Below are 13,804 nucleotides of genomic sequence, written 5' to 3'. Positions count from 1 at the left end.
CCCGACGAACTCTTGGCAAGCTTCCGGCACATCGTTCGAATCTTCGACGTATCATCCGATCTTTGACTCCAGCCTAATATCTATTTTATGTCTTATTTATTATCGTAGTTAATCCTTCAACACTCTTCTCATGGATTAGATCAATAATTTATCAATTGATTTCATCGAGATTCAACAATAGAATGATATAAAATTAAAAGACTTTATTGTATCTTTTAAGTGAAATATATTAAAATAAAATTTATACTCATGATTTACTATTTGTTCATGTAGATTTTGGTAACTTAAACAAATATTTCTTATGGCCTCAAAAATCTCATATAATGAACAAATGATCGTAAGCCTTAAATTATAATAATAATAAGAACTTCTGAGAATAAATACATGCTTTTTTTTTTGTTACAATCTAAATATACACCGGACCAATTTCTAATCATTTAAGTTTTAAGTTTTAGGAATATATATATAAATAAATATAAATGATGAGTATGATATTTGATCTATATTTTTTTAAAGAATAAACAGTGAAAGTGACATTAAGTTGAAGACAGAATTCGAGTGGTTTAGGAACTTGCAATAAATTATGGCAGTCTTCAGTAAACTTTTGAGATTAGTTAACTTAAAACTCGGAGGGAGTTATCGATCATCATATTGGCCAAACAATTATATGAGTATGATATTTCATTACACCTGCAACATCTGTTTTCTTCTTTAAATAAGAGAAAGAAAGTAAGAGAGCCACAGTACACTTGGTGGATTCATTCAACTTGGTCTCGAGTCTTGAAACATGGAGTCCTAGCTTATACCTTCAGCAACTCTATCCGAAGAGCTACACGACACAGTGCCATTACCATCAACCTCCCTCGCCTCGACTACACCAGCTCGCTCTTCCTCGTCGACGAGCTCCTTCTCCAACCCCCATCGCCACCACGCTGGGGCCTCGGGTGGCGACGACGGCTGAGCCATCGTGGCAGCCGGGGAAGGAGCTGCAGATCCTTTGCGGCGATGAACCCGGCCACGGGACGTGGGGCGCTCTTATCCTTGTTCCTGATGGCCTCCTTGAGTATCTCGAGCCTGTGCTTAAGCTACGGATACGCCCATGCTTCGGAGAAACTCGTGGTTGAAGCGGGTGATGTTGTCTACCCCGAGCTCGTTATCGGAGAAGAGGATGTTGGAAACTAGAGGAGACAAAAACCAATCACAAATGCAAGAATCAGATTAACTCAAAACATAAAAACTTCAGTAATGAAACTTTGATTATACTTTCCAACCCATCCATCTATTGCTCCCCCTTGATCTGACTTGTAAGTATCATGAATTAATTAAGCTCATGACACTTGAAAGAGATTTGGTTGGACTCATCATAAACTTATCTAAAATAAGTATCATAAATTAATTAAGCTCTTACCTTATATCTCCTAAACAAATAAAACTTATGTTAGCATTATCTTAACACTCCTCCCATAATGTTAATATATCTAATCACAAGATTATCCCTTCAAAATAATAAATTCTTTGATGGCCTAAAAATATTTATAGAGCGATCTCTTTTGTTATATCATCCGAGCTTGTCATATTTTGAACATCTATAGTGGATCGAGTTCTTAAGAGTAATAATTATAGGTTTACGAGAAAACTTTCTTTGCCTAAATTTGTTGCTTCAGTGTTAATTGGATTTATCAATACATCTCTTTGAAAACTTTGATATCTCTGAATCAATTTTGCGTCTTACCTTTTTTTAAAAAATATATAGGTATTATAACTTCAGCAAACTTACATCTTTCAAAAAGTTTCAAATAAATATTGCACCTTTCTTATTGTATATCTCTCTGAAAATCTAATTGAAATTTGAGACATCGATGAGCTACTATTCCCAATGCTACATATTGTCCATATTTAAATCTTACTCAACACTAGCATTAGATTTCAATTGAACATTAATTGTAAGAGGATTCAAGCATTGATTAATGATTACATCATACAACTCATTATCATCATCTAGTGCTATAATATCATCATTTTATCAATATAAGTTAGACTAATATCAACTAATTATCATCATCCAGTGAAAAAAAATAAGAAACTTATTTCTCAGTCTACTCGTATCTTGATCTTTGTATGCGTCTAAAGTATTAAAATAAAGTTTATCACCATATTTCACCTTGATCATAAAATAACATTTATTTGGTGCATCATTAATAGATTGGCAAGCAAAAAATAAATTTTCAGATTTATCATTTCTCCCTACAAAATCAGCTTGCTAATGTTGCCTTTTTTAAATAACAAAAATTTACACTATGACCCTACTTTTTTTAAATAGTATCACTGAATATTCCTTTTATAATAATCTTGATTGTTACCATCGATGTTTGTTTGATTGATCATCAGGTTTATTGTATGATTTATTTCTTGTACCATTATTTTTTTCTTTCTGAGAAATATTTAATTTACTTTGTAAGATATGCTCAATATTAGTATTTTAATATCTATTTAATCTATACTTATGTGATTGTAAAGAACCAAATAATTCACCAATATATAATTTATATAATTTTTTTGATTCTTTAGTAGTAGCAACTACATGATCATATATACATATATCTAAGAGACTTTTTAAAACTTTTTCAATAATTTTTTATCAGAAATTAATTCGGCACATCTTTTCATCTAATTTATTATCTCCATAACACTTTCATCCAGAAATAAATTCTTAAAATTTCTTTGAAAAATTTGGAGTTTAATGGTTAATACCTTAAGAGTTACCACGATACTACTGCTCCCAAATCTCCTAAGCCTCCTTAAAATTTGTTACAGTTGGAATCAACTGCTTATTGAAGGAAACAAAGAGTATGTAAATTTTTTCTTTGATCTTCCTTAGTGTCTCTGGCTACCCCATACTCTTTTTCGATAATCTCCCACACTATTAAGATTAACATTTTATCTCCTCTAAAAATTGGGACCGGCAATGATAAAAATAAATTTTTTTACTTCGTGTCAAATAATTATCTTCTCTAAAAATTAGTTAGGACCGACAATGATAAGAATCACATGGTAGCAACCATGTAACATTATTATTTATCATCTTAAATAAAAAATATTATGGCTATGATATTACTTGTTGAGAACCAAAAAACAGAGGAGATAAAAACTAAACACCAATTGAAGAATCAAAATAGCTCAAAACATAAAAAAACTTCATTAATGAAATCTGATTACAGCATCTTAACCAATAGTTTGCAGCTCATGTGCTGCTCCCCTCGAATCTAACTTGGTGCCCTATAAAAAAAAAAATTGTACTCCTATTTATTGTCTAGACTCATGACACTTAAATGTATTAGGACTCATAATAAATTTATCTAAGATAGATATTCTAAATCAATTAAATTCTTATCTTGATATATCTTAAACAAATATAATTTATATAAACATTAACTTAACAAAAGAGGGAGAAGTCCACGAACAATTATTATTTTATAATTTTAATTAAAAATTATAATTTAATTTTTTAATTATAAAATTGACTATTCGAACTAGAATTGTTTATTTCATTTTTCAAACCTAGAATCGGACGGTCGTCGTCGTGAACCATTGCAATCGGCAATAAGCAGTTTATAACGATTGCAATAGACGGTCGTGGTTGGTGTCGTGGCATAACACGCCATCCACATCTGGGATTTAATCATTCAAACAGTGCAGGGAACAATATACCATGCCATTGATAATATGCCACCACACCGATAATAAAGAAACGATACCAAGTGGGACGGACTATTTGCACCTCCACACGTCTTTGGAGAGCTCAAAATAAATCATGTGGGGCCATAAAACAAACACCTCGACTTATATATTATATATTATTTTTATGTAAATATATTCTAATAATAACTCGGTCTTCTCCGAATGAACCGTCCTTCTCGCTTGCGACTCCCTCTCCGTGTCTGTCGTCTCTCCCCCTCCGTTCCTCCGAGCCCTCGCCATCTCCGTTTCCATCTCCGTCTCCATCTCGTCCTCCATCAAGAGCTTCAATGTCTCTCTTCCTTGCATCTGCCCTCCGTAAGTCAGCAATCAGAAGCCGTGGGGGCGTCTCCGCGTGGTTCGGCAGCTTCGCGGCAGCCGAGAAGGAGCGTGACCTCGGCGCTCTCGGGAGAGCGGTCGCGGGGGTACTCGCCATCGGGGGATCGGCTATCGGCCTGTGGATGCTTACTTCGGTCTCGTCGTTCCCCGATTCCTCCCTCTCCTTCGCCGACTCCAACCTGGAGCGGAGCGAGCCCGAGCACCCGATAGCAACGGATGATGCGAAGATGGAAAAGAAGTCCAAATTTCTGTTCGCGGGTGCATTCTCGATCGTTTTTTCCTTTTATTCGTTTGGGTCATTTGAATTTTATTCTTTTCTTTTCATGTTGGAAATATGTCCTTTTTTCGTCACGTCGTCGCGAGACGTTTTTTACTGGAACCGATTGATCTTTTAGCCAAAATTAAAAATTTAGAGGGGAATTTTATAATTGGGATGTTAATTTGTGTTTCGGATTGTAAAAGGTGGCTTTAAATTGATGTTCGCTTTGATCATTTTCAAGATTTGAGAAGTAGTTGGTACAGTTACTTCGAGGATGTAGACAAGACAGATATAGCGAGATGTTGTTGGCTTTTGATTATTCAACATCTAATGCAGTGGTTAGACGTTACAACTTCTTGTTCCTTGAGTGAGAATATTAAATACTTATATCAGAGGAATAAATGGAGTTTGGCCATGTGAGTGCATGTGAATACTTTAGCTGGTCAATTTCCAATTGATTTCTTGTCTTTTTAATTGCTACTACAAGGAAAGGGCCTCCTTTTCTCATGGATGTCGCGAATGGCTTACCCTTACTCATATTTGAGATGATAAAATAAAGCTGTGGTTGTTGTTCTGAACAAGTACATTTTAGCTAGTCTGATTTGAATTTGTACAGTACAGTTAACAGATGTTGCATAAACTAGCTTAGGGCCAATGGACCTGTTATATTTGAATGTATTTTGCAAATATGGCTCAGATCATTAAAGGGCTGTATTTTGTGACATGATTGCCAAAAAAAAAAGTAAATACATTGCCATGGTATATGATAATGCTTCACACATGGACTTTATGTAAACGAAGTTTTCCTTGTCTAGAAGGGTGTAACAGCCTGAATTATGAATGATATAAGCTGTGTCTGGGTTGAAGCAGCTATGGGAAGTACAAAGTGATTTCTGTAACGATCAAAGAAGTCAGTTTTGTAAGAAGTGCCTGGTAGGCCTATTAATAGAGAACATGTTGCACAGATAAATGTGATCTAAAACAATTTGCTTGGCTTTTAATTTGTAGTAATTCATACCTAATCCTGACAAAACATTGTAAGCTTCTGCATAGAACTATCTTCCAATATGCATGTTAGCATGAAGATAGCTTGGTTGATGGGTCTTAGAAGCACTTGCAAAACAGTAGTAGTTCAGAAAATAAATTCAAGAAGCTATTACTTTAGGAAAGTGTGTCTGCTTGCATATCTAACCTTATTATTACAATGCACCTTTTCTTTTAATTTGACATTGCAAAATCTAGATAGAAATTAAATTTAAGCATGATGAGGTTCTAAAAATTTAGTTCATAATGGTTTCTTACAAAAAAAAAAGAAGATATTTGTGGACAAGAGATGGGAGATGTCTGGTTGAAGTGATCTTTATATCTCTTATATATTGACTGCCAAAAATGTACAGATAACTGTAGGAATGATATAGTAAAAAAGGACTTATAAAGTACAAAGTTGAACTTCATCATCATCATTATGAATGTCACATTTTGAAGTTAATGGATGGTTGGTGAAACAGATGTGAATAAGAAATTACAGATACTTTCTGGAATAGATTTAGTCCAATCAGAGAAGAGAGATCAGAAGTAAATAGTGGCTTTGTTCATTCAAACTAGATTTCTTCGCTTTAAGATTAAAGCTTGTATCTCTTGGTCCTGAGGATGGATGTACTTTCATTACAAGGACACATGCAAAGTTTTCATGGGCAAATGATTGACCAAGTTTGTTGGTGAAATTCCATATATGTGGGATATTGTTTTTATTAATACTCCAGTTCTACTTGGTGAAGAGTTAGACATCCAGTTCATGCATAGTATAGTTGCTAAAATCATATTTAGTACAAAGTACAGACAATTTTCTCTTGATGAGTACTGCATGGTAACTTCCACTCTAAATTGTTTGGGTTAACCTTAACTGACAGAGTCAAACAAATATAGTTGCAGAAAATGTCTTAGTTTTGAAGGAACTCATACATTCTGAATGCTATTTTATTGTTTGGGATCTTCATTTGCCTTGTTATTTTCAAGTGCTGCATGGATCAATATATGCAATTGCAACAACATGAATAAAAATGAATTAGCAGCAGTTCGATAACTTGTGTTGCTGCCTGGCACACACATACACACACAAAAAGGAGATAGGAAGCTGTTTGTGCATGATTTTTTTCAATATTTGATGGTAGACTGAGCACTTGTCAGTTAATTTGTGCAGATTCATACCGGAGAAGGGTGTTTTTTAAATATGAGAAACGGATAAGGTTGCGAAGTTCTCCTGAAAAGGTATTCTTTTTAAATGTATTCACAGTTGTACTAACTGGAACATATGTATACGTGTTTGCATGTGATGTTGGTCTCCATATACATACATGTACAAGTACATTTAAAATATCTACACTGTCTTTCATATAGGTATATGTGCTAAATATTTGGTGCTTGTTGATATGTTGATTTACTTAAATTATCCATGTCTAAATTTCTTCCTTCATATTTTGTTTTCTTCTGTTCTGAATTTATGGTATGGGTTTGTCTTTGTTGCTGTGTCCATGCCACATACTATTTTTCTGATATTTTGATCTAATACAATCCACTAGTATGGGATTAGCTGTTTAATTGTTACCTTTTTTTTTGTTGCAGATTTTTGAGTATTTTGCATCATCTAAGAACCCAGAAGGAGAAGTATGCATGACACCTGCAGATTTGATGAGAGCAGTTGTTCCTGTTTTTCCTCCATCAGATTCCGATATTGTTAGAGACGGATATTTGAGAGGGGAACATGATCCTGGAGAATTGCGTTGTGCTCCATCTACGTTCTTTATGCTTTTTGACACTAACAACGATGGACTCATATCCTTCCCAGAGTAAGTAAAAAATATTTGGTTCTTTAAAACAGCATTCTGGATTATTCCATCTTAAAACAACAATGGTGGACTCATATCCTATTATTCCATCTAAGACTTCCAACTTGTTTATAGCACAATAAAACAACATTTTGGATTCTCACCCTTCATTTTATCTTCTTGCCAGATATATATTCTTTGTGACCTTGCTTAGCATTCCTGAATCAAGCTTCAGTGTGGCCTTTAAAATGTTTGATCTTGACAACAACGGGTAGGTTTTATTCATCTTATATTATTTATTGTGCCTTTCTTTTGCACCAATATTTTTTGCCCTTTCTTTATACCATTTTATTTTTGTCATTAACCAACCTTTTCTCTGTGTTTTCAAGAAAGATAAAAGAAACAACCCTTTTTTGTTATTTCAAATGTAGTTGGTGTATCAAATGCCTCTTTTCATTGGTATAACATGCTTATACTCTTAGAGCAGCTTTTGAACAGCATGGCCACTCTGATGCATGCTACCTTGATTGCATCATACTGGCAGGATGGCATGACCATGTTTTGTGCTGTATTTTGGGGCTAAAATTGTGATGTCAGCAGACCTTGCTGTCCTAGGGCAAGCACATGGCAGAAATGTTGCATACCAATCCTTTTCTATAATGATTTCTTTTATTAAAAGGATGGATTCTCACAAAAAATATAGTTGTAACCAAGGTTCGCCGTACCGTACCGTACCGGCGTTTCGACTCGTGCTCGGTACGGTATGGTACGGGTGTACCGACCGGTACACCGAGGTGTACCGAGCACTATAGCACTACTACAGTGCGCTACAGTGTTACTGTAGCACTGCTACAGTGCGGACCGGTACAGGGCGGTCCGCGTACCGACAACTTGTCGGACCGGTACGTACCGCCCGTACCGGGCGGTACGGCTCGGTACGGCAAACCCTGGTTGTAACCAAGGTATGCAATTTCGAATAATACCGTCCGGTACGGGTGGTATGTACTGGTCCGTCAGCTGACTGGTACACGGACCGCCCGTTACCGGACGGAACGAAATATATATATATATATATATATATATATATATTAATATATATATTTATATATAAATATATATAATCTTATATATATATATAAACGAGGCAACGTCGCCCCGCGTGGGAGAAGGAAAAGGCGGCGTAGCCGAGGCGACGCGATGTCGCCTTTTATAAAATTATATATATATATATATCTACCGAGCGGTATACCGCTCGGTATATAATATCGTACCATACCGAGCGAACGTCGAAACTCCGGTACGGTACAATATTGCATACCTTGGTTGTAACTTTGTTTGTGTGTTTGTTTAACTAGTCGAAACTAAAAATTTCCTAACAGATTTTATCACGAAAAGATATTTCTGTTATTACATGGTAGCAAGAATGGGCTCATCTTGGAATTGGTTGTCTAATTCCTCTAAATAGAGTCTTCATAAAATTTAATTTAATCTATTGGTCTAAGCCTTCAAACAATTTCAGTCTGCTTCATATTGAGGCATCCTTGTTCTGAATCACTCAAAACTGTGCTGTACAATTTAGACTCTTTATTACAATATTCTCAATGCAAAATTTGCATTCCTAAGTGGTTAAATTTCATTCAGTAATTACTAATCTAACAAAGTTAATTTTAATGAACTGAGATTGATCTGAATTCTTAAATTATTTGGTAATTAATAACATATTTTACCTGACAAATTTCTTTGGTTCGTAAATCTAGTCAAAGGTCCATGGGAATTGATAGATCATTGTTTTAATAACTGTGACCTTTTTCATGTCATTCTACAAAGAGAGAAGGAAAATTTTTTTTTCTCTCTCTAGATAAATAGCTTGCAAACAGATCTAGTTTACTAAAATGCTATCATCTCTGCCTCAAAATTTATTTTTTTTGCTTAAGAAGTCATATTTTATAGCAGAAAATTCCATTTGCATTTTTTATACTGTGTCATGTATATAATCCCCCTAATCTGAACTTCATACTATGTTTAAATTTGGATCATTTACATGCAGTTAAATCTACTTGTTCCTCTAGATAGAGCCCCTTTTTATGAGCTATACAATCCTCACTAATAATTAGTTGATGAAGGGTATGGAAAAACTTAACCAAAAATCATGGTACTATTATCTAGAGTTCTAGACACTAATTGCATCTTTTTTCAGAGAGATAGAAAGAGAAGAGTTCAAGAAAGTGATGGGATTAATGCGTTCTTATAACAGACAAGGGGCTTCTCATAATAATGGACTACGCATTGGTCTAAAAGTTGGTGGCTCTATTGAGAATGGAGGTCTGGTTGAGTACTTTTTTGGCAAAGATGGGAAAGGATGTCTCCAACTTGATAAGTTTGTTCAATTTCTTAGGGACTTGCATGATGAGGTACCCCAATTTTTCTCTCATTGATTTAAAAATACAATAATTGACACTTTTGTGGTTATCTTTCCTGTTGAAAGTTCTTATACATTTAGTTATCAGAAATTAATATGTTCATTCCTGAATTTTTTCTGTCAATTGTTTATTGTTTTGTTGAGAAATCATTTAATTAACTACTTTTCAATGCATAACATCTGAATGATACAGTTTCTTAAACTAATGAGTGTGGTGGAATAATATTTCTGCCTGTGGTTAATATTTTGTTGCTCATATTTGTATTGCTATAAGTTGGAAATAAACATCAAAATGGTTGTATTGACTTTTCTTTCAGAAAATTAATTCGTTTTGTCTCTATCACATCTATAGTTGTAGGTCTAGTTCCCAAAGCTGATACATAGTATCATTTCATGGCATCACCTGATTGAAGTATAATTTTCTTTGTTACAGTTTAAGCAATATTTGCGTCTGTTGCCTGCAAAGCTTTTTGTGCAACTGCCATTATGCGCAAAAGGCTTTTGATTTGATATGTCTTCTTTTTTATATAACCTGCATTATGATTTGATCCAATTTCATGGTGTTTGCTTTGACATCACATCCCACAACCTACATAAAGCACCCAAAAGTTGAGCAATGGAGGTGGCAAAGAATTATAAAATGCCAATATTTTATAGTTAGCCTTTAGCAATTGTCCATGTTAATCTTTAACTTTTGAGTCTTTCATGATATGGAAAATAACTTCCATATGCCAAGCACTTACCACTATTAATGAGCTGCAAATAAAAATGTGCATAATTCATGCTAAACAGTTGAGAGTTGGGATCTGATTTAAGATAGCTACACCAGGGTCGTCTTAATTTAAACATTCTTCGAATCGACTTCTACAACAGATTATAGAGACACCATTAACTTAGTTTTATCTAGCTGAAGTTGGAGCGAAGTCTAGCTAATCATTGTTTGAAACATTTTGGTCTTGCTGAAGCCTTGTGTTGATCCCTGCCATCATAAATGTGTGTGTAACTGTAGATTAATGTGTGTCATTGTAATTATCTACTTGAATTTGCATAGCCAACACCTAGTCCTGGAACAATTACTTCTATGAATTTGGCACCCTTGTTTTTGTTGTAAGGTCCTGTACAATCATGGTTCAAGGGAAGCAGAACAGGGTTTGGTTTGGCACAAGAAATTGGGTTGGAACTAGGTTAAATGGCTGGATCAAGTATTGGCAAGATTGCTGTTCTGTTTCAGCATAACCTAGTTGGTCCCTGCCCCTGGCTTGTTCCAGCAAATTTTACCTGTTTTTTTTATTTCTCAAAGTTTCGGTTTCAGGATGTACTAGGTCCAAACTGAAGTCCTGATATGTTGAGTCATTGACATGCGTCTGAATTGGCTGAATGCTAAATCCATGATTCCAGAATGATTAACAATGTATTGAAATTTTACTCTTTTTTAAAGTCTGAATCTACATCACTTGAAGATAACAAAGAAATTTTTGGAGATGGTAATGGTTGTGCTGTATGTCACAGCAGGAAGTTGTGATTAATAGATGGAGCCTCAGGAGTTCTCTTTAGTTAATTCTCCTGCATCAATTATAATAGGCTACTTAAATCCAGTAGCTGAAACTGGGATTAAGTATGGTTTCCAGTTTGTTCCTTTTTTACCTTAAAGGTGTTAATGATTGTTGTTGCACTGACCATCGCACACTAAGGCTGGGAGTGATACCAGCATTTCTTTAATAGAAAACTCAGTATCCGCATCTTCTGTGAAGTGTTTCCATTTATATGATTGAAAATATTGCCAAATTTTATAAAGTAAGTTTAGTCAGTACTTTTGCAATATTTTCTTAGCTTATCTATGTTTTTCCCTCACTAGTTATTGTTAGAAGGCAAATACATCCATGCACATGGATAACAACAAAATGACTAGTTTCTGAAGGTTTCTCAGTCCAAAGCCTTCTAGTCTCCATTAAATGATGAACTGGTCTTCCAAAATGTTTCTTGAGAAATAATTATAGAGCATTTGATATTGTTAATAAAACAAATGTGGTAACTCTATTTGCAATGCCAATGAAAGTGGTGGGATGGTTGGAAATTTGAATGTCTAACATCTTGGAGGATTTTGATTCTGGAAATTTTTTTGGCTACCATTGATTAAGAGCTATGTGTGCAGATTGGCTTGAACTTGTTCGAACAGTTATATTAATTTAAAAATTGAGAATCTAATCTTCAGAGAAATAATTTATTTGACTTCATAACTACTAAAACCAGTAAAATTTGATTTCAGGTATTAACTGAAATAAATTAATTTTGTCTAGTATTTACTGTTTATGGCAAATCTGCTTGCAAGACTGCTTTGCACTATCAGTTCTTCTAATCCTTGGTCTATTATTCTAGTTTTTTAGCTTAAATAATCATTGCAATTCTAGGTACATTGTAGCATGATTTTGTTTATTCAGTAGGAAGGATGCATTTAGATGACTTGTGAAATGCTTTAAAATTATCTTGACATTTTTCCTTCTTTTTTATACATTATAACCTTTACCTTCAGGTACTATGCATATTTTTGTTGCTAACATATATGTTTAACTGATACTATTTCTTGATCAATGTTTTTTCTTCTTACAATTTGTTGTAGCAGTTAACTTCCATTGCTGTCTGTATCCTTTTGCTTAAATAGATTGTGCGCTTAGAGTTCTCTCATTATGATTTAAAGTCAAGAGGAACAATTTCTGCCAAGGATTTTGCTCTGTCAATGGTTGCTTCAGCAGACATGAATCATGTAGACAAGTTACTAGATCGAGTGGATGAATTGGACGATAGCCCTTCGCTTAGAGATTTGCACTTCACCTTTGAAGTAAGAGTCTTTTCTTCTACTTCTTTAGATAACGAACCTTTTTATCCTTAATTTAGATAACGAGTCTTTTCTGTAACTTCCAGGAATTCAAAGCTTTTGCAGAATTGCGTAGAAGATTGAGACCGTTGACTCTAGCTATCTTTAGTTATGGGAAAATGAATGGCTTGTTGACAAAGCAGGACTTTATACGAGCTGCATCTCATGTAAGATCAACTATTCTCTTTGTGTGCTTCGAAAATTTTTTGGCTGTTTAGGATTATGAGCAGGTCTGTCAACTAGTATGGACAAATTATGGATCTTTCTTCTCATCCCTCTTAAGTAACAACAATAATTTCCAGACTTAGGTACACAAGGTTATATATTCTGGTAGTTTTGGAAACATTCATATGACTGCTTGTATTAACAGTTTTTTGTTTTTTTAGCTTTTGTATTTCTTCTTATTAGAAATTCTAAAAAAGTTACACAAAAATATGTGTACTACTAGTATTAAAAATGTCTCCTGTAGCTAAACAAATTCTAATGCAACTGAAACATAAAATGTATTGTTCAGAGTTCAGACCAACCCTTGCTAGTAATAGATAGTGTCAGGACTGACTCAACCATTTGTCTTTTGTTGCCTCGATCATCTAAAGGTTTTCTTACAATCATTGCATATGGTCCGATCACTCTATTGACTTGTTTCCAAAAGATCAACAACTGCATAAGCATTGTTGCTGTCATATGATGCGCACCAATCTAATGTTTTATTTCCTTTTTTGTGCCGGACGAAAGTTGTCTAAATATGGATTTTACATCGACATAGGTCTGCGGCATATCTTTGACTGAAAACATGGTGGATGTCATCTTCCACGTCTTCGACACAAACCGCGATGGGAACTTGAGCTCAGAGGAGTTCCTGAGGGCCTTGCAACGACGAGAGAGCGATGCTTGCCAGCCCAGCGCGCCAGGCGGAGGCATCATGGGACTCTTGTCGTGCTGGTTGCAGTGCACAAAGAACTGCGCCAAGCCGCAGGTGTTCAGCTAGAGTGCCTGCAGGCGAGTGGATGTGGTGTTCGAAGTCGCCATGTTTTTTGTTGTCATTGGAAGTTTGCAATCTCTTGGACGATTCCTTGCTGTATTTTCAGCTGCATATCGTTGCATGATAAATTTCTTGATCCCCATTTGATGCTCATGTTGTAAAGTGTCTTTCTGAGATACTTCTTGTGAAAGATTCAGGAGCTCATGGAGAGGAGTCTTGACACTGGCAGCGGAAGGAGATGAACCGCCAGCGTCGCCCCAGAGCACGCAGCGCCGGAGAGCTCAGGGGGCGCGTGCGACCTCGGCCTGTCGTGGCGCGCTTCTGACGTTGAGCTCTCCGAGCGCCGCGAGAACCACCTAAGGGTGCCGCCCCC

The 13,804-nt window shown here is 35.3% G+C and overlaps 1 protein-coding gene across 2 annotated transcripts; it reads left to right on the top strand.

Moving 5' to 3' along the window:
• The first annotated feature begins 3,866 nt into the window (after positions 1–3,866).
• Positions 3,867–13,584, top strand: LOC103988837 (calcium uptake protein, mitochondrial). Of its 2 annotated transcripts, none has more exons than XM_009407489.3 (8): positions 3,867–4,332; positions 6,534–6,601; positions 6,956–7,179; positions 7,346–7,429; positions 9,356–9,569; positions 12,237–12,413; positions 12,497–12,616; positions 13,216–13,584. In XM_009407489.3, the coding sequence occupies exons 1-8, from the start codon at positions 4,026–4,028 to the stop codon at positions 13,435–13,437; spliced, it is 1,416 nt and encodes a 471-aa protein (XP_009405764.1). In that variant the 5' UTR covers positions 3,867–4,025; the 3' UTR covers positions 13,438–13,584. The 2 variants fall into 2 exon arrangements, with proteins under 2 accessions (XP_009405764.1, XP_009405765.1); XM_009407490.3 differs by having other exon boundaries at positions 3,871–4,332; positions 12,273–12,413.
• Positions 13,585–13,804: the final 220 nt, after the last annotated feature.

Source organism: Musa acuminata, chromosome BXJ1-6 (genome assembly GCF_036884655.1).
Source record: "Musa acuminata AAA Group cultivar baxijiao chromosome BXJ1-6, Cavendish_Baxijiao_AAA, whole genome shotgun sequence".
NCBI classification, from domain to species: domain Eukaryota; kingdom Viridiplantae; phylum Streptophyta; class Magnoliopsida; order Zingiberales; family Musaceae; genus Musa; species Musa acuminata.
This window is presented reverse-complemented; position numbering and strand designations above follow the sequence as displayed.